We start from the raw sequence: 22866 nt of genomic DNA on the forward strand, positions 1-22866 counted from the left end.
CACTTAATCCATGGCGCGCTGCAATTATATCACTGCAGATTATCCTGATAAGATTACTTTGATATAAAGTCCAGATAAATTGGACAAACAATTTTGGGCATGGAAAATGCTTTTTCCATCATGATGTGCTGAACGCAACAGAGTTCTCATTTTTATCTTTGGCTTGCAACCACAGAAAGCCAGTGAAGATATGAAATATTAATGATTCTCAATTCCCTTATGGGTTTCCTTTGAAAACGTACACCAGAATGCTTCAGTCTTTAACTCGGGGAGAATTATTTTCACATAAATGACATCTGGAGCTGAAAGACAGCTTATACTATACTAGCATATGGCCAAATGGTCCACGAAAATATGTTAGACCAAGCCGTATTGCACTGCAGATTTTATCAGCGGTGACTATGCAAGACCATTTGAACAAGTCACTGAACTCTGCAGTTCATGTTGAGTCTAGACGGTCTAACAACAGTTAAACTGCATATCCTTACACAACCCACTTCAACCACCAGAAGTCATAAACATCATGCACCTGTTATGCTGTGATGCCTATTTCTGTAGTCAGTCAGTCAAAGTATCTATAAGCCTCGTATTAACGGGATGTCAGGAGACAGTTATTTCTGCGGTAGGGAACATGCATTCTCTACATGCTATCATGTCGTAAAGGTGTCCAGGGGCGAGTGTCCAAAAGCAGTAAAATATGCTGTAAGTAGTATCACTTACAGATATCAAGAAGTGTAAATCTCTAACCTCATAACAGTTTAGTATGACGATGATTCTTTACTGAACGATTCAATACATTCTGATATCTCAAATTTCACCACAAATCTACTACTTACTATTTATATAGTGGGGCAATAAAGACATTAAAAATAATATATCAACTTTTACGTTCTCAGCATTTTTCTAAAAAAGTGTAGTGAAAAACCCTCCTCTAAACTTCAAATGAATAATTCAGTGATTGAAATAAAAGGAAACGATTCAACTGTGTCACTGGGTTGCCCACACAAAAAATCAGGGATGCACCGATATGAGAACAGTGGGCCAATACCGATATCCAATATTTTTCAAGTACATATCTGCTGGTGCTGATTAAAAAATTGTAAAAATGTGGACTACATCTACCTGGTTTAGGATCATAGAGAAATATAGCATTACATCACATTAGATGATATGTAATATTTCTGCAGGGTAAAACAAATACATTTTAAGTATTTTAGCAGCTGCCTAAAAGTATTTACCCAGTGCTGCCTAAATGTTCTGTTCTTCTGGAGTAAAATAAATACATCAGCAAATATCGGTTTAAAATATAGGCCAAATCTAAACATCTGTCCAATGCCGTTTTTAAGGCAATAATCTAATGATACAGATATAATTCCATTATCATTGTGTGTCCCTAAATCAAAATATGTTATATAAAAGTATTTGCTGTCTATCATTTACTTCTTTTGGAAAGAACTGCGTTGATAGATTTTATTCATGCTCAACTGATTCGCATGGTCTGAATTATATACATTCAAAGCACTGTTTAATGTGGCATATTTCAGTGAAACCAAATATTACTATAATCAGTTCTAATCGATTACAGTCGATTCTAACATTCCAAACAATCCATAACGATGCAGTTTTACACTCTTTCTAATAATAGTTTGGTTAACCTCCAGATTCCCATTACTCACTCCTATAACTTTGCAATACTTTCATAATTTTGCTCTGTTTTTCCATATAGTTAGTAAGTAATACATAGTAGGATGCGGGCATACATGGAGCTTACAGGATTAATGATGACTGGGATGCTTTTGGGTAAACTGGGTGCAGAGCAGTACTATAAACATCTATAAATGAAAGACTGAACTGAGTGATTGTGGGTATGACTGAAGCAACATCCACTCCCTCTGCCAGACCAGAGCAAAAAAGTCAATCTGATAAGTGGGTTTCTACAACAAAGACAGTGCCCTCACCACATAAGACAGCTGTGTGCTGTGGCCTGTGCTATCTGACACCTTGTGTGCACAGATCTCACAGAGAGGTGGACAGATAGCGATAGACTCTGTAGATAAACAGAGAATTACACCTGCTAGACTGCTGGCAGGAGAGTATGCACTGCACCTAAGCGATCAGAGAGAAATGAAATCTGTATGTACGGATTTGATCTTAAAATGACTATGTGAACACCAATGTTTAAGTAATGATCTATAAAACAAGGCTTTGTCATATAAATGTACATAAATTGACACGTGGTTCCAACCTAACAAACTACAAACTGAAGGTCCATGAACATGCACACCTACAAGAATCTACTGAATTCTACAGATGACATGAGTCCAATCCTTCCTTTGCCATACCACCAATTTACAAAGGTCTGAAACTGAAATAATTCAAATTAAATTTGATTTAAGCTGTTTTGTCTTTTTTCCTTTCAAAAACTGAACAAATATTGAGAGTACTGCAAATATTACTGCACTATGAACCTTTATTTGTTCCTTTTTTCTATTTGCTTATTGAGAACAAGGTAATAGGATATAGACTGATATCATTTACCCAGACCCCTTTCAGTATATGTATACTTTGTGTGCTTGTATGCCATATACTATGTTTTATTCACACACATATACATATACACACACACACACATATACACACATTTGAAAGTTTCTTGCTAGAAACATTCATATGCAAATCAGTCAAATCAAGGCATTCATTTACATGTCTTTTTCTTTATAAATCATTCATGTGGAAATGCTAAGAACTATCCTTAAGAACATATTTAGTATGAAATTCAAGTATGTCTTATCGTTTTATAAATAAAGCTCCATCTTGATAAAAATATGATGCTAAATGATGCCACAAAGATGCTAAATGTTTTCATTTCATGATTCAACGCAATCTCTCCACAGCTTCTAGGAACAAGTCTGAGAGAAATTAGCCAATGAGCTGAAAGAGATGTAGAGAACTTTCTGGAATGATGAGTCATCGAGGACTGAGCAAACACAGACATGCATATGCATGGCTGGCCCTAGGAAAGGAGCAGAGGGAGCGCTAATGTGGCTGTTTTGGTCAATGCACTTATTCCTACAACATCATTTGAACAAAAAACACAGACAAAAACACACAAGGCTAGAGCCTGAGCTTTGTTCAACAGAATTAAAATAAAAGACAAAAACCCCTCAATATATGACAATTTATAATCAAGTCAGAATATGATTTGACATCAGCTGGAGATTAAAAGCTAGGATTTGTCCTGTACAGTTTGACAGCGGCCCTTCATCTGCAGACCCCTCTTTATCCTCTCAGTCTCCCTGCTTTATACCGGAACAGTGGATATCCTGCCGTGCTTTCGCTGTGGATCCCTGTGGTGAGATTGCAGGCTGCCCCATTTTTAGAGCACTAACGCATACACACAAATACAGAGAGAGAGAGAGAGAGAGAGAGAATGAGAGAGAGAGAGAGAAATACATGCTTGCACCATTGGGTGGGCCAGAAGTCTGGCTTGAATGCTTCAGTAACACAAGTCTGAGCAGCAAAACAGGCAACAAGCTGTATTTTTAGGTGACTGAGGAGGAGTCACTTAATTTCCACATCGTCATCTTCCTCTGCAAGAGCCAGCAGCTGTTATCAGTAACTATTAGGACTTTCACTATCAATTATGTTGGACAACTGGATATTAGTAACTGAGTAATCAACTGATTTTCTTGTCAATCAATCGAGAAAAGACATTTTTAAAGCCTAAACAATAAATATGGACTTAACAATAAGGCATGAATAGCCTTTCAACAAGTACACGTCCTCAACAGGGAACAAACTTGAATATGGCAAAAAGTAAATAATACAAACATACAAAATGTGCCATGAATTTGCACAGGCCACATTTCGATTTTTTTTTCCATACTGTTAAATTCCACATAGAAAAAACTAGGCCAAATTGTGCTTTAAAATGTGTACAAGTGTGTTGTCTGTAGAGGATGTGTACATCATTTGACCGGGGCACCCAAACTTTTGCCTATGATTATATATAAATATTATGCAAAAATAAGAAAAAAATGTATATAACTAGGTGTTCATCAAGTTGTTCATTACTGTCACCTTGCCAACTGTCTGAATCATTACTGTTTTATTGAAAAGATTTTAGTCAGTGATTTTTTAGACGAAAAATCAGGTTTACTCGGGTAATTGTGGCAGCCTTATAATACATATACCATTAATAAACACTCAGAATCAAACGATAGCTTGATTTACCTCTAAAACGTGTGCAACAATACAATCAGCTCACAATTTGATTCAACACTGGGTTCACAATACAATACTCAATTAAGAAAATCTGAATGAAGAAAAAAGAACATGGATTATTTTCATGTCGTTCAACAACCTACTAATTAGACACGAGCTGGGAGGCAGGAGACCTGAGGCTGGGAATGCACCGTTTGAGGATGAACATTCTGATTGCAACCTTTGGTGCTCAAACAATGCATTTAGATGGCATAATAAACAGAATGTCCACCACACACATACAATAAATTATGTAACACAATTTGTTTGTTTACACACCATTGTGATGTTTCAAAAAGCAGATGTTCTCAAGGATTGCTGCTCCACCCATTGGCATCTAACATTAACTTACATGTTTATTTTAGACTATTTATTTAAGATTTTATGATAAAGAATGAATATAGCATGCAAGTTGTGAAGGGCCTGTTTAAAATCAGTTACCATGGATGCATTAAGAATAAGAGGGAAACAAATATGTCAGGGCTGTCTGTGTAGTGTTTGTGGAGACTAACTGGTGAGATAAGTAGTTAAGAAATTGGATCTTTCTGTGAGTCATGGGAGAACAATGTGTCAGTATCTACATTAGGGGTCCAATAAAGATTTTAGTGGGCCCAGTTGCTCCGGGTTTCCCCTGTAGCATGCAACTGCTCACTCTCCTCCTCAGCAGTCATGCTTCTGCTGCATTGTCACATTTTTGCATTGAGATGCATTGTGTCACAATATATTGTTCCATCCCTACATATAAGTATTTTAGAGTGGCTGCGTTTGTTCCAGCTTCAATTCTCTTACTGACATTTGTCAAGGGGGATGTTAGCCAACAGGTAATGGTGCCACTGCAGTGAGGACACACAACTGACAGAATGTTTCACTGTGGCTGAGCCTGCAAGTGACTCAAACAGCTCAGAGAGGCTTGGGGAACTGACTACTGAGGATAACATGCAGTGATCGATAGCTTCCCTTCAACTCCTCTCTTCATAGACCTATAATGAGGCCCTCAGAATAATGGGCTTCTTTGCTACTTAATGAAACTTGCCAAACTGTAATTCGAGTCATTTCTCAATTTTGGACCTATCCTTCAATATTTTGTTTTTGGTTACCATGGTTAAAAGGGCTTAAAATAGACAGATCAAAGACTAATATGGATTAGCGTCAGATGCTAGCACAAACGGCACTGAATATTCTACGCAAGCATGAAAGGAAATGCCAACAAATTATGCCGCGATTCGGGCAAAAGAAGTGTTTTACCTCTAAGGCATCTGTCACTTGAATTCCACCAACACATACCATATGTGAGCTCTGCTGGGCTAGGTTCAGCCTTGCACAGCCCTTCAGACTGTTTTATAGAGACGGCGACTGCAATCATCAGGAAAAAATTAGCTCAACGCTAAGCAACACGATCCTATTGGCTGCCTGGGCTGTCCGCTCTATTTGAGGTCAGCCCAGACATTCCAGTGGATAATCTTTTCCATTCCACAACTCTCTCTCTCTCTCAAAGAAACTACAGGACTACAGCACAAGAACTGCTTTGTATAGCCTCTTCGCTAGCTTTTCTTTGCATTCATGCTACACATTTCAAGCTAACTGCTTAATCAGCTTCATGACAGGATGCATGAATACACAAACAAAGCATAAGAGCCTCGCGCACATAGCTGGCCTTAATCCGCAGCGAACTGAACGCTGGAGTTTTCTCAGTGCTTTCCAGCAAATCTATTTTCTATATCAAGCTAGTAATATAACACGGCTGAATTAGGGCCCTGGCCACATCAGAGAAGGAACAGGAGTTCAGACAAGTTGAGCTATGTTTGCCCTCTGGAGGTTCGCCCACTTTTCCCAGCATCCCCTGCTTTGTTCTGCTTCTCCTTCTCTCTGAACTCACAACAAAAGGCTGTAATTGTGGTGGGCGCTAACCAAAGAGAAAAGGAGATAATATGGCATTCTCTCACACTTCAAATGCGGTCGCTTGGATTTATGGGAACATATTGGGAATTAGACCGAGTCCAGAAATGACAGACGCTGCAAAGAGAGGGACGATGGTCATTTCGCTGTAAACCACACAGCTCCTCATTTGCAAACCACATGATTTATATAACTCACAAAAACAACTGTTAAATGATTACGATGTGCAAAAAAACGACCGAGGAAGCACTTCACGTATAAATAATTACTAATTACTTTGCAAAAGCAGAGCACAAAACACCAAGTTTTAACGTTTGATATCTCGGAAAAGCTAATTGATCATTTTTGAGTTTATAAACAATGGAGAATCTATATATGGAAACTTATCTAAAAAACTGCTTGTCACAAAAACCAACATATTTATATAGGGAGATTCACTCGAAAGAGGCCCCGAATATTCTGCTGTAACACCCGTTAGGATGAAGCAATCTGAACCGATCGATTGCATTACATGCTGGAAGTGATCTCCGTTTTCTGCTGGACACATGAAGGAGTGCGGGGTTATGCACCCGGAAGTTGCAAACAGAGGTTAAACGTTGCGACGGCTGTCCAGCGCCTACCTCATTGCTCCAACGCAGGGGCATCCTGGCTTGTTCGAAGCTCCATATACTGAGGAGCACATTGCACATTTGTTTCGTTCAGATTGCTTCACTCTAGCGAGAGTTATTACAGAATATTCGGGGCCTCTTTCGAGTGAATCTCCCAGTGTATATATAACTGCCTATTCAGCCTACAGCAGTTTAGCCACGCCCATTTATGTTATAAAGAGTGTTTCAGCCACGACTGCTCAGAAACACGGCACAATACAGGACAGCCAATCAGAACAGAGGTCATTTATTTATGTCATCCTTGAAGGCAAAGCAACAAAAACTTCCAAAAACTCTAAGACGGTCATGTTTTTAGTGCATAACATCAAATGTCATAATCCCCAGACGTTCGCAAAAGTGTGGGCGTCCCTGGTCAAATGTTGTGTTGATTTTATTGCACAATTATTGTTCATTTGATGAACTTAACATATGGAAAATAAAACATAAAATGTGGCTTGTGCAAAGGTTATGGCACATTTCATATTTTTTCCAACATGTTAAACTAATTAAACAAATAGAAACTCTGTCATTTACACTAAGAAATTTACAGAACGTGTAATATGACTGGGAGTATACAAACTTTTGCATACTGCCTGCAGAATGTGGGCTCTTTAAGATAAAATCTGTTCTCACAATAACTAAATCTATGGAGGACAGTGTTACAGCAAACTGTCTTCCCACTCAAGCAACCAGAAATAACATCAATAGAAGACTTCCATTAAAGAAGAGGCAGCGAGATCCTGGGCTTTGTTGCAACATGTTTGTAATGGAAAGTATTCAACACAGTGAAACTGTTCTTTGTGTTCCCATACCTACAAAGATCTGACATGACACGCTATCTTATACTGCAAACGCACACTTCCCTTGCGCTGCCCTGCAACGGGGGGTCGTCTCTGTCAGTGATTTATGAGGACAGGCACGGTAATTGTTATAACATGCAAGGAGTCGTTTTGAGGAAAGAGGGAGGTATAAATCATAACTGTTTTTGACATGCCTGATTACCGGTGAAGGCTTCTTTTTAAAAAGTTCAGGTGGGTACTAAAAAAAATTAAACAACCAAAAAAAAAGCAGCTGGTACAGTAGGCTTTATACTTTAAAGCAGATGTATGCTGTAAAGTCCTAAAAGAGCTAGTCTACTTATTGTGCAGGCATTTACACCAAACCTGTTGAGGTGGAAATCTCACTTCACAATGATTTGATTTCCTTAGGAAATTATTCAACACATAAGGGAAGCTCATGATTTAAGAGATGTTTTCTGTGATTCGATTCAATTATTTTGGTAAGATACAGACTTATTTTTAAAAATACACTGAATACACATGTGACTGAAGAACTATTTAAATAGTGCTCACAATAAATAAACTGTTTACTTAAAAAAACGTACTAAAGTTTTTACAGTACGTCATGCCCTCAACAACAGAGAATGGGTGGTCACCCATGGCAATACATCCCACTACTTTTAGGTTACAATTTCCATTTGTGAATTCTTTATCAGTTAAAAAGAGCGGCTACTGATGTTAACATTGTGCTCGCAATGATTTTTCTGCTTCTGCTGTTTTAGTAGTGGTATCAAATATCAATATTTCCAAATCATTTGTCTGAATAGTCTAACTGATCATAATAAATTCTAACACTCCATAAACTTCAGAACTAGGGATGTGCATTCCGACTAATTCTGATATTTGAGTATCCCCAAGAGGTAGTGAACAGATACCCTGTTAACTGCAGTTGGGCAACAGTTGATGTTAAGAGGCTCAAAAAAGAAGTAACATAAAAAATAAGCAGCAAGCATTTTCAAATACATTTGAAAATATGTTTTATTGTTCGAAAAAGCAGAGGGAACCAGTAGTTTTTGTGTTGGGTGAACAGATAGATGAAGGCTGCCTCTTCAGATTTGAGCTAAGAGTACAGCTGGTACAAAACTGGATGATACTTGATGAGAACTTTTTGTCTAACACAAGGTATTTGCCCCTTAGTGGACGATGTGCCAGCATGTTAGTTTGTTAGTTTTCCACTATTTATGGACCTAGCCAATGGCAGCTAGAGTAGTTAGCCTAGTTAGCACTAAACCTGCACTACATTTTCCCATCTCAGTCACATCCTTAACAACCCTCATGTTTAGGGACTTACTGTTTCGCAGTGGCACAGCATAATATCCATACTGGCTCACAAATACAAGCGCAATCGTAACAGTTAACAGCCCTCTTAAAACATAAAAGCAGCATTTCATTGAATTGCTAGCCTCTATGTTTTCTCAGTGTTCCTGTGATAAAACAGAATGAGCACCAGAACAGTGATCTCAGTATTCGAACATTAGCCTCTCAAACAATTAACTGAGTATGCGAGCACCTGTACATATCCCTAAACAATACATCACATAATACTGAATATTACTGAATATTATATTATACTGAATGTAAAACTAAATAACATTGAATATTATTGCTGAAGTCATAATCAATTACTCATTATCATTTGACAATCTGAAATCCATGCAGTTGATGCAGTTGTCTATTGTATCAAACTCCTCTATGCAGCGTACCTTGCAGATGTTCAGCTCTCTTTCACTTCTCACTTAAGTCTGCTGGTGCACATAGACGTGTGTGTGTTTTAGAGTGTGTGTCTGTGTGTTGTACCTGTGGATATCCTGCGCTGGTGCAGTGGGCACACGCCCGTGAAGCAGGAGCAGCCAGTGGGGGAGCTGCCCCGCAGACAGGGCGGCGCTGCGGAGCACGGGGATTTCAGGAGCCCTGGGTGTGTGACACAAGAGGAAGCGGGTGAGAGTCACACACTTCCACACAAAGTCTATCATGAACATTTGGAATGCGCAGCATGGGGTGCCATAATATTAGTCTCAGCCTCAGGTGCTCTGGACACACAGGTACACGGACAGTCCGATATATAGTTTACGATAAGATGGCCACAACCATCAGACTTTTGTCAGTTACTATCCTCAGTGTCGTACTTCTGTACTGTCAGATGGGAAACTAACTTTTGCAAAGCAGCTGTCTCCTCTGCTCCCTGTGACAAGTGTGACCCTTCTTGAGGAAGATATAGTCCCTTTGTTTGGAAAGTTATTGAATGAGGCACAATATAGGGCAGCCAATCGAAGCAGAGCTCATTAAACATATCAGTCTTAAAAGCACAGCAGCAAAAACATCCTAAACATCCTCATAATTCTAAGGGATAAAGAAGTACATAATGTAAAGGCTTTACATCAAATAAAGGCTTTTGCTAAAACTGTACATCCAAGCCAAGAACCATTTAGGAACCTTTATTTTTAACAGTGATCATCATAGCAAACTAAATGAATCAAAATAAGTCATCATGACGTTAAAGATTTATGAGATGTGTGAGTGTGAAGAACAGTTATAAAGTTTAAAGAACCTCCACATAATGTAAAGGTTCAATATGAGTAAAGGGTTAAAGTTTTTTTTTCCTAGAACCATATATTTAAGCCAAGAATCGGGAGAATGTTTTATTTAAGGGTGTACACAGCATTTACAAACAGCAGTTTGTGACTGGTCATGTATGTGAGTTAAACTGCCCCTTCTTTTCAAAGTAGGTGGATCTTGGCCAGTGACAAAACCCTCCAGACATAGATGGGGCCAAGAGTAGAACTGAACTCATACGGACAGAGAAAGAATCTGAAAAAGGCTCTCCATTTCTATGTGTGTGGCCTTGCAAATGTTAAACATCTCTGATTTACATGGAAAGCACAACCATGCAATGCATTATTTGTAAGCTAATAAAATAACAAGCATCCCTGCTTTATCTTCTCCCTAAATATGAACACTCAATCACCTCATGACATCTCTTACTGCAGTCTGTTCTACAACCAGAGACCCAACCCACCCCCAACACTCATATACACACACAATGAGAAAGATCTGGAGGCTCCCTTTATGAGACTTTAGGATGCTTGGCCCCCTTTAAAGCCCTCATTTACAAGACTTTCACTAGAGGCCACACTAAGAACAGAATCCTTCTTTTCCAGCTTCCCCATCTCGTTTCCAAGGCAATCAAACTCAAGGTCAAAGATCAAGACTGCAATTCAATACATCAGGAACGTCATAAAAATCTGTTCTTTAAGAGCTCTTGATTAGGGCCTTTAGAGTCCAGCCCGAGGGACGGACCTACAGCGACGGCAGCCATTGTTGCCTGGGCCATGTGATTACATAAGTAACGTCTAATGCGGCCTTCGAGGGTTTATTAGCAATGAGGAAAGTGACGGTTCAATGGCACTTCACTTTAACAAGATGCTTTCCTCCTGCTGATTAATTAAATTAACATGAGGAGCATTTCCGATGACTACTGGCTGCCGTGGTGATGCTGTTGCAGTTTGGATGGAGATACTGACAGTAGGCAAAAGGTGAAATAAGAAGGATTTTCCACAACCAATTAGTAGTAAAGGTGCAAATCCCTAACTTCTTGATGGCTTAATTCAACTAAATCATTCTGCTTAAAGATAAAGGTCCTAAACGGTTCTTGGTTTGGAAGTATGGTTCTAGGAAAAATCTTTAAGTTGTTTAAAATGAGTATAAAAAGGTTTTTCACACACATACACCTTATTAACAAAAATAGTTCTCTAACAAACAATACTGAAAGATTGAAAGGGCTACTAAATGGTTACAATGAAAAATGTTGCTGCAACTGGTGCAAACATGCCTTCTTGTCTTTGACAACGACGCCACAGGTGGGAATAACCAGTTCAAAATGAATGTACATATTTATGCAATGCATGCTGGACACTGTAAGGAGAGAACACTGATGGAGGAAAGCATAGAAAGCATACAAAATTGTGAATCCTGTCCAACTGATCAGGCTGAGGGATGCAATGCTATGTTAAGGAACACTACATTGTGAAACGTGAAAAATAACATTTTAAATGCTAATCTTAGGCCAAAATTATTCAAAGTGGTTCTTTAATGGCATCCCTCCACAGAACCCAAGGAATCTTTATTTTTATTCTTTTTTGTTGTTGTTTATTCATTTTTTTCTTAATTATGGTAGATACACAAATGTATGCAAATTATAATATCCTAATACTTTTATTTTGGCCAAAAAGATGCCACCTTCGTGCATTTTTACAACTCTGCTCTGATGTCATGCGGGCAGTCTGTATTTCGCCTATGCCTTATGAGCTTAAGGCAAATACATAAATTTAACTATTTTATGCCAGAAAAAGACTTTTGCATCTATATTGAAACATCTACCAGACAACTGATGATCTTAAATGGATATGTGGTAAGCGGCCAGCGAATGTTTCGCAGGGCTTGGCTTTCCCACATGAACGGACTGTGTTCTGCACAGCGGATAAAAACAGAGCGGCTCCCCTGGCACAGTAATTGAAATAGTTTGGAGCGCAAGCTAGAACAAAAAGCCCCAATCCATAACCTCAAATCATCCGATGCCAATGAGTCCTGGAGCACAACACCATTTATCAGAGGAGAAATCTGATCCTTTACTCAGCTGACAGCGAACATACAGAGAGAGAGAGAGAGAGAGAGAGAGAGAGTGAGAGAGAGAGAAAGAGAGAGAGAAAGAGAGAGTGATGGAAAAAAAACAGGCTAAACTCCAACAGCTTTCACAGATTCTTAAAATAGTTGCGGAATTCCAACTCAGCCCCCCAACTGTACCTCTGCACACTAAATAGTTGGAAAAGCTGTAGGAGAGAGGTTCACAGTGCTAAAGAGAGAGAGTGAGACAAAGAAGCTAAGAAAGCGAGAGAGGCAGACAGAAGAGGTATAATGTACACTCTTCAAATGGTTCTTGGCTTGGCTGTACATTCTAGGAAAAACACAAACGGCCACATAACAGTAACATGATGTGAAGTTTGTTTAAACTTTTAAAATGTTCTCCCCACTAGAACACCTCATTACCAAAAATCTTTAAAGAACCATCCTTCGAAAGGTTCTTTAAAGCCAGAGCACACTTACCCAACAAACACCAACAAAACCAAATGCCATACCTTTGTGGGGATTGTTGGGAGACTCTAGCATATTTTCTCCATTCATACTGTTCTAGATTGTTCTCCTTATTCACACTGTCCTAGAACATTCTCTTTCTATTCACACTGTTCTAGAATGATCTCATAGTCACAATGTTCAAGAATGTTGTTTTCAAATCACACTGTTCTAGAATGTTCTCTCCCATTCACACGCTTCTAAAATGTTCTACATTCACACTGTTCTAGATTGCTTGTTCACATTCACACTCTCCTAGAATGTTCTCACCATTCACACTGTCCAGACATTTTCTCCACACTGTTCTTGAATGTTCTTTGTTCGCAGTTTAGAATGTTCTCCATTCTCCATTCACACTATTCTGTAGCGTTCTTCCCAATCAGTTGATCTGAAATGTTCTCCCCGATTTTCTATCCTGGAATGTTCTTACTATTCACAATGTTCAACAAAGTTCTCCTCCATTGACACTATTCTGAAATGTTCTCCCCCACTCCAAGTGCTCTGAAATGTGAATAGGGAGAACATTTCAGTTACTTTTTCTAAACATTCTGCCAGCATCAGAATGTTGCTGTTTACTAGGTTGGTGTGCTCTGGCCTTTGTGGAACCAAAAGAGGTTCTTATATTGCGTTCCTCCAAAGAACCCTTTTTACCGCCTTTATTTTGAAGAGTGTAGTAGGGCAGCAGAGGATAAGAGGTTATCCAGGGCTGAGAGGAACTCCTGACCCTGAGTTCAACTTCACGGCCACAGTTCATTCCTTTCACTTTCCTAGTCAGCGTCATTTCATCCAGCCCTTCTCCCTCTCCCTTCTTCTCTCCCGTCTTCCCTCTGCTGGAGTCTCCACGCTCCACTTTGTACACCCCACCCCCTTCTCTCTCACTTTTATAACGACTCAATAACTCTCCAGCTAACCAATTAATCGGAATATTTCCAAGCAATCTGTCATAACCATAACGTTACTTTCCTTTACCCCGCTTCATAATTCATCACCAAAAACAGGTTAAAGTATTCCAAATTAACCAAAATAATTCTTCCCCTTCTCATAATTAATATCCACTATTGTGGATGAGCCAAATAGTTCCTAAAATTTATTCCCAATGAAGTCCACATACTTTCCGAATGAAGTCAGCCTACAGTCTCTTCCTCTGTTATATGCCTGAGGAATATGGAGTGCACATTTTTCATATCCATGCCAGCCCAGATATACAATCCGGATAAAGCTACAGTATGGAAATGGCAAGGACTGTGGCAAGCATTAATGCTCGGAGGGAAAGAAAAGGGAGATTACAGACTGAATTATGTGCTTGGTGAAAGCAAAGATCCTCACATACAGCAAAGAAGAAAAATGGCCTGATTAACACTCTTGATGTGTATGGATGGCATTTCTCCCTCAGAGATGGATATATGGAGAGATTAATGGAGGGGAGATGGAAGATGAGGCCTGGTGGCAATAAACATTCAGTACTGTTCCTTCCATAGGAGAAAAAAAATAAAAAACAGATGATATTTCACAGATTCCTTTTTGGATTTGAGGGAGTTTCTGCCACCAATTTAGAAAGAAAAAAACCCTTTGTACCACCCGTCTTCCCTGCCTTACCTCATAATTGGATTTGTGTGATAATTTTAACAGCAATTTCACAGAGAATGTGCTCCTTCTGACAAATAATGCTTTAAGGCCACGTTTAAAGTAGAGTATCCACTTGTCCATGCGTCCTTCACTGTCTTCATCACCAATGACTTCCATCAACACGTTCTCTATTTCTGCACAGAGTAACTGTCCTTTATTTCTATATACCTACACTTGTAAAAAAGGTGGTTCTTCAAAGGTTTTTTAGTAAAGGAAATGGTTCTACATAGAACCATAAACACTCAAAGAACCCTCTGCATGATTAAAGGGTTCTTTGTATCGTGAAAGTGTTCTTCAGATTGATGGAGAATGTGCTGTAGAGGGTTCCCTATAGCACCTTTTTTGTAAAGGGTTCTATATAGCACCAAAAAGGGTTCTGCTACACTTACGATGTCAAGCTTGTAACAATAGAAGAGTTGACTTATCCATGCTCCACAGATGAAATGTGTGCAGTCTTAGCAACTGGTGCAAGGTTGGACAGGCTTTACACAACACTGGCAAAAATCTTATTTAACCTCTCATTTTTAAAAGCTCAATTTTGTCAAAAATACCAAAAAAATGACAGTGGGATAGTATTTAATTTGTATACACTGTCAGGACAGATCTGGACTTGGTTGCACTGGTGTTGCGTAAGTTTGAGCACAAAGTCTTTACTAAGTCCTGAGTGAGTCAGTTTCATACTATCCTTTTACTAAAATTGGTGGCACCACAAATCCGTAAGTCATGTCTTAACAAGCAACAAATATCTAATGCGTACGTCGCTTTAACTTGATGATAATGCTTGAATTGATCTATTAACCTGCTGTCATGGAAACGCAATGGCAGCTTGCTCTGACTTTTTCAATGAAAATATTCAGCCAAGAAGAGAATGATGTGTACACGTTAAACTGAATGAAACTAATTATCTACAGCCACTGTCCGTTCATTCTTTAATATTTAGCTGAGACAACCATATACACAGATTTTTTTAAACAATGGTTTCTGATTAACCGACACAACAACAGCCTCAGTTTAGACATCTGGGCAGCTGTTGAGTCTCACTGAGCTGGAGTTATGGGTGTGAGCTTCATACTTTAAAAAAAGTTAAAACCAGGGCGATGATCAAAATCACAGCATACAGCATACGTACATTTAGAATTTTTAGCTTAGTTAAGCAAAAAAAGTCATGGTTTTGGTCCTTTTTGTGCTTTCTATGTGGTTTCTGATGGTTTCCCCAAAACTTACACCTGCTGAGGGGAGGTGTAAATACTTAGTAACTACTAAGCTCAATGGTAAAACTAGTTTGTGCGGTGCAACTCGGTAAATGTCATTTCCAACCTGCCTCATTTCAATTAGTATCAACAACAGTCCAGCTTTGTAGAGCAGCATTTTAAAGCAGAAACTGATCATTATGCAGATAATCTAAAAGACAAGCAAATTCATTATGTATAATGGGATTTTTGCCAGTGTTCTGTGAAGCCTGCCCAATCTCACAGAAGTTGCTACAAAAAAAAGTAAATGTGGGTGCAGCATGGATAGGTCAACTGAATTCTGTATTATTGTTAATAGAGTCTTTAAAACAGATAATCTTTGTTATTCTTCTTGGCTGCCACATCTTAGGATTTATGAATATTTATTAATTATGTTCAGCAGACCAATTATTTGTCATGATAACTATGTAATAGTTTATCATGATAAATATGTAATAATACATTTTATTAATCAAACTTTTATGTATTTTATCATATTGCACTTTGACATTATTTTACAAATATACACTGCTTCGGCCTAACAATCATCCCCATCATGCCTAATACATCCCTTAACTACGGAAAATTCAGTGTAACACACGCCTCGAGTGGCTTATTGCTTTATTAGCCTCTTAGATTGATAATAAGCCATGCTGAAACATAGCTTGCATCTAGCATATGTTCTGATCTCCACAATCTCACTCTTCAGGCAATTCAGCACTTACCTTCTCTTGAACAAAACAAATATTGTTATGCTTTATGCTGTTTTTCTTTTTATTCTCTACATCCCTTCACATTACATAGGTTATTGTCACAAAACATTCCAAAAAAGGTTCACAAAATGATCATAAATTGATTGAGAATCTGTGCAATTTTTCTGTGTACATTTTTCTCAAAACAGTCATCAAGTGTAGCTCCATTCTCATTAGGTGGTCTGTCTAATCTGAGATTAGAACTACAGATATAATGCTGGATTTAACAGGTTAATTAGATAAAAAGCATGGAATTATAAGTGTTCTGGCATTAGAGAAATAATTACTGTAAATCAGAGATTACAAAGATATCATTTGCACTGTACCAGAATGAAAACAAAGCTACAAAAACATGCTCACACACACACACACACACACACACACACACACACACACACACACGGTTTATTCTAGTTACGACTTGTAATAGGGTTCCAGCCCGCTGCATTAATTACAGTACGTTTACACATGCCTAACCACACAGGAGCTGAATGAAAATGCATGGTTGTAACAGGTAAACAGCCCTCCTGCACAGAGCGCACACACACAGCTCCTGCATCCTGTTCTTCACCTCCTCATTGTTCTCCTATGACTTCCTGCTGGGTTATATCACTCACACACTCCCTAGTATAAACAATGCTCAGGAAAAACGAAAATATGAGGAGAAAAAAAAACATCTGAGCAAACACTATGTGTCAGTCATTCAGCAAAACAATCCATGTGATATCAGCAAACAGAACAGCAGCAAATGAGTCGCACAATGACTAATATACCCATCATGAGAGCTGCTGTCACTGGATGAATATTTTGATGTCTAATTTCAATTTTTTTTGACTAATATAGCAATTGTGATATAAGCTGCAATTATTTCCTACAAATTAAGCTCCAGGCCTGTCTCAATAGTCTAATATAACTGATATATAACTGACTGATATAAGCTGTAATTATTTTCTACATATTTAGCTCCAGGCCTGTATCAGTAGTCTATATACAGTACAACAGTCAGAGACCACTCTCTTTATTTATACATTTTCAGTCAAAACAACCATTATGCACAAATTATTTGTATCAAATAGATGATTTTTCTGTGTAAATTACAGAACTAAATATGGTAGTTTTTTTCAGTTTTTAGTGTATCCAACTTCTGCCTTTATTACAGCTTCCATTCTTTTCAGGAGACTTGCTTTCCAAAGAAATCTGCAACAACATTTTTCCACACCTCCAAAGTTCAGTCAGAAGTTGCATATTCTGCTTCTCATGATCCAAGTAATCCCAAACTCATTCAATGATATTGAGGTCTCTGGGGTGGTCACTCCATTGGTAAAGCGGCTTTTTTGCTCTTTTTCTTCTTTTTTGTTTTATTTTTTCAGTAATGTTTTCTTACTTACGTTTCTATACATCTTTTCAGACCTATAGTGTTGAGTTGTCTTCTCACAGTGGAAGGATGGACAGAAACACCTGTGGCTTTTTTCAGATCTGAAGCAAGAGTAGAGCTTGATTTACTCCTCTCTCTCAAAGATGAAAGCTTTAAGTACTGTTTATTTGATGGTGATAGTTTTGGTGGTCTATTAGGTCTTGCAAGACTCTTTTTTGCCACTTATTTTCTTTTGCCTTTCTCTTTCCTCATGCAAGTGAATTATCCTATATCCAATCTCCTCAGAGATATCTGAAAAATTACTAACCTGAGCTTGAATCACTGTTTTGACTATAAATTAAATAACTGAAAGGGTGGTTTCAATTAATCATCTACCAAACATATTTCTAAACTTACCTTATTCCTAGCACATAAAATATTGAAAATCAAATTAATTCTTGACCGAAGAATTGATAACTGTATCAAACTTGAAAACATGTATCATTACACCTCTACTACTGATTCTATGATGTTTTACAAAAGCTTCTATTTCATGGCACGACTCAATTGATTTTTCAGCCCTACTACACATCAGTATTCTTAAAAACAACAATCTTAGGTACATTTGAAGCCTTAGAAAATGCTCTGAGCAGTAGAAAGTGAAGGTCACAAGGATCAGTCATAGCCTAACATGCTTTAAAGTGCAGCTCTGCTGAACACTACCCCAGAGACACCTCAATCAGGCTAAAAGGAAACATATACACATAAGGAACTGAATGGAATGTATAGCACAATTCAGCTGGTGTCTTATCTCTCAAACCGAGACAAAGAACAGCAATCCACAACACTCTTCTCACACAAAAGCCTCTGAGAAGACAAGAAAGTAAAGGAAGCACGGCAAAACTCGATGCCATATATGACTGGAGGCAAAGCAACATTTTAACAAGACATACTGTACATTTTTCAGGAACTATTTTTACTGCTTGTGAAATTTTTGTAGGTTTGTGTCCCCAAAACAATCATAATTCATTTTTAAATGCAAATTTTCCACACTCTCTTTATCTTTCTGCATTAAACAGGCTGTGCCTTTATGACTGTCTAATTGTGTGGTCTGTATTGTGCCTCATTGCATTCAAAAAGCAGTCCGAGCAGAAACATCCTTATAACTTCAACTGAAAGGGCAAATATACATAAATGCAATTGTCTTCATGATGTTACAAAAACAAGGAATTAAAAATAGATTGTTTTGTAACTTAGTTTCCATATACAGTCTGTTTGGACTGACGTTTTTAAACTTTAACATTGATTACATACTAAATCAAGCTCTTATTTCAAAAAAGGGAGGACAATTAAATGAGTTTCCAGGATGCGACCCCTTTAAACCTCAAATATTTGTCTTCCAGAACAATGAGTACTAAGAGCAGAGTCTAGCAAATTCTGGCACTTTCTGTCTTTAATCATAGGCGTTGACGTATGCAACGTATCCTTAAATGGAAAATGTAACGAAAGAGGTTTCTTATGAAAGAAACTGTGGGCTGTAGGTGTATGAGAAGATTTGGCACTTGTAAATCCACACGCTGAAATATCTGCTTTAATTTGAGGCCATGAAAGTTCCCTAATTAGCAAAATGGATGCTTCTGTTTGTAGTGTGGGATTAGGTCATTCGGAACAGGCCCATTCTACTGCCCACATGTCAGTATTCCTGCTCCGCTATTAATTAACCAGCAGAGCTGTGCGTTAGCCTCCAGGAAAACACACGTACAACCTGCAAACAGCGTATGTCACGTCAAAATTATGACATATTCATCAAAGGAATGTACCTTGTACGCAAAGAGGTAAACAGTTTTTTTTTCATGCAAGAAAGTGCACTCTGTTCCACGCCTGTCACATCAATCTTCAGAGAAAGATTAGATTAGAGAAAACTGACTCTTTTTCATTTACTTTATCACATTAAATCACTGGAGGACATCTGACTATAAATACTCTCCATAACATCTCAAAACGACCTCATTTTAATTTGAATGTTTTTTTACTAGAACAACACGGACGGAAAAATGGGTTTCATTAATTTTTTTATTGGATCTTCAAAACCCATTGGAACAATCCTGACACACACATCAAGATTCATAATTAGGTTATTATACACAGAATGGAGCCAGTTCATTTACAACAATCAACATGTGAAATTACCACAGCGGACCAGAAATGGCTAGAAAGAGTGCTTCATAATTAAAAACAGTTCAAATCTCCAGTAGTGAGTCATTCTTCAATTTATTTTTGTATTCAGGCTGTTAAGTGGGACGGAACATTGTTCACATTTGTCTGTCTGAGCATTTAAATGGATGCTTTTAGATACTTTTGTATACTGGTATAATGATATAACCATTTCATTGCACATCGAATAGCGAAATGTACATGTACTTGAGGACATGGCTAACAGCTATCAGTATTCAAATATTCAGATCTGTATTCTTTTACTCCTCACATTTCATCAAGGGAAGACTGAGTGACTGTCGTAACAGTCCCCAGTGGCAGTAAAAACTTGTTTTCGCCGGTTTAAAAAAACATCGTTCATTTATCGATTTGCTTCATGCAAACACTAAGACACTGTTATTCCCACATGTAAATCTAACTGTACATTTAAGCACACTGGGTGATGAGATCTCCTATATTAATATCACATTTATTATATTTATTATTGATTAGCTTGTTCTACACTCAAAGCTGCGCTGGTTAAATGTGCACAGTGCAGATATCAGGCTTGTACAAAAAGCTTGCTATGTGAAGGCGTACATTTTAGGACATCTTCATAGCACAGGGTCAGGTTTCACACATCAGAAAAAATGAGTTCATGTTGAGCAAACATGGCAAAATCCAATGAAAAATCATGTCTCAGCTCTCGTACATCAAGCAAAATAGGCCTTTTCAAAGGGCCTCAGGCGAAATGGCTTTGGAGAAGAAATCACCAGACTGAGCGACCACAGACTCTCAGACCGTGAAGTCTGTGTGACATTCGCAATTCTGTTCTTTCTGAAATAGATATATTTTCCCAATCAAATTAAAGATGACAGTACCCCTTTTACTGAACTGTGCATTTATTGTGTTCTATTATTTGACAAAGATTAAGCTTCAATTTTTCAACATTTCAGCGCTATGTGGTCGATTCCATGTCCGCTTTAGTGTAAGGGGCTGTTACAAATTTACTGAACAAAAAGGTAAAGGAACCTATCCCCCCTCCCATGTCTGATTTAACTGTTCATCATGGTTACTTTCTACATGGTTACCTGAATAAAAATACTCTGTTACCAGCACAGGTCTAAGGCCAACAGTTTAAGTCTACACTGATTTTGTGTATAAACAAGACTGTAAAACGTAACAATGGCTTGTGTTTGTGAGTACATATGGAGGGTTTTGTTTCAAAATGCATTTTCAAGAATTCCAAAATGCCTTTTTTCATGATATATGTTGTTGGGATTGGGCTTTACACATAAAAGAAATATCAAAGATATATTTTGATTAATACTGTCTTTCTTAGATAAATAAAATGTGTTTTCCAATATACATCAGCTATGGTTCTTTTCAAAAAGTGACTATATCCAAAACTGGTACAAAAGGATACACAGCATTTTGTATTAAAACTCATCATATACTACATTATATTTTGCTATTTGCACGTTTTTGCTATGAACACAGCCAGCTCTGGTGCAGCCTTTCCACTAACTAGGCTAAGTATTCTAGTTGATGTTAGCTAAGCCCAGAAACAGTGAAAATATGATCCTCTGAAAATACGTTGCCACATTGTTCAATGAGGAGGAAAGATCTTGTGTAGAATGATGTCCAACGTTGTATCAGTTAGTGCTTATCTGAAGAGGATAAGCAGCCTCTTTTACTCAATTAACATGGGAACCTGCCAATTTCTCTGGCTATTTTTGCATTTTAAAACCCATTTTCACAAGCCTAGCGTCAAGAAATAAAAAAAAAAATATATGATTTGAAACAGTCTATTCAAATCTAAAACTGTATGGCTGATTTGTCCTTCAGTCTCTTCCAAAGGTCTCTCACTTGACATCTTTTGCGGAAACCAATGTCAATGAAAACAGAGATATGTCACACAAGGTTTTGTACAAGGTAGTTCAGGTTTTTGTACATCGTCACTGTCTCTATTTCTTTCAAAATTTTCAAAATTTCGTAATGTATGAACCAACAGAAATGGTCCAAAAGTGCTTGGAATAAAATCTCTTTACATTAACTTACATTAAAAATAAAGAACTTTTTGCCTTCTACTGTAAAGTTTTTTGCCAGCAAGTAAAATCTGCATTTTACTGAACAAAACTGGGCAGTGCATTTCAAGTACTGTAAAATCAAGATATTATCACATAAAAACCGGGATATTTAATCGAATCTTAACCTCAGAATCAAAAAGAGTATCAAACCTGAAACTAAGTGTGTTGCTACTCCTAATACTAGTTATAGCATTTTACGATGTTTTGTAAAATTTTCTAAGTATTATATTTTTTATATTATGACATTATCTCAAATACAAAGCAAAGGCTGAAATCAAAATTTTAATCTAGATTTTGAAAGAAAATGCTACACAGATTAATGTAAAGCTGTGCGCCGAAAGATAACCACATGTTTTTGAAGGTTTTTTATCATTTTATCTACTACTTGTGCTTAAGGCTATAACTCTAGAATCTCTACAGCTTCAGAGGTCAAAGTTCTGGACACTATAAAGAGTAAAGAAATGCAAGCTCAGAATGACAAATGTAAAACACAAACCAACTAAAAGACAAGTAGCATACTTTTCATACTTCTGTGTACCGACAGTTATTTGTATTACTCAACATTCCCCTAAAAACATTATCAAGAGGGCCATCTTGTCTATGCAGTTTCGACAATGGAATGTTCCTGAACATGAGACGCTGACAAGACGAGCTACTGTTTCACCCCCATGTGAAAATCTGACTTTCTTCAGCTGCACAGCTATCACCACTCCACTTTCAAAGCAGTCTGAAACGTCTTTCAGATTCTTCAGTCTGTAAACAGTGATTCAGCAGGAAACCATGTCTGCGGACAGTCTTCGGTTCTGAAAGTACTCTGGGTAAAAATAATACAGATACACCTACAGAAAAA

The 22866-nt window shown here is 37.8% G+C and overlaps 1 protein-coding gene across 2 annotated transcripts in view; it reads right to left on the reverse strand.

Annotated features, from left to right (window-relative positions):
* The window catches only part of rxrab (retinoid x receptor, alpha b), a 65994-nt gene that overhangs the window by 35134 nt on the left and 7994 nt on the right, over window positions 1–22866 (reverse strand). The window contains exon 2 of one of the 2 annotated variants that reach the window (XM_036597991.1): window positions 9443–9556. The exons of the other annotated variant lie outside the window; for it this stretch is intronic. Coding sequence (XP_036453884.1) covers window positions 9443–9556 — 114 coding nt within the window. The remainder of the gene's footprint in view (window positions 1–9442; window positions 9557–22866) is intronic. 2 annotated transcript variants of the gene reach the window in all.

Source organism: Colossoma macropomum, unplaced genomic scaffold (genome assembly GCF_904425465.1).
Source record: "Colossoma macropomum unplaced genomic scaffold, Colossoma_macropomum, whole genome shotgun sequence".
Taxonomy (NCBI): Eukaryota; Metazoa; Chordata; class Actinopteri; order Characiformes; family Serrasalmidae; genus Colossoma; species Colossoma macropomum.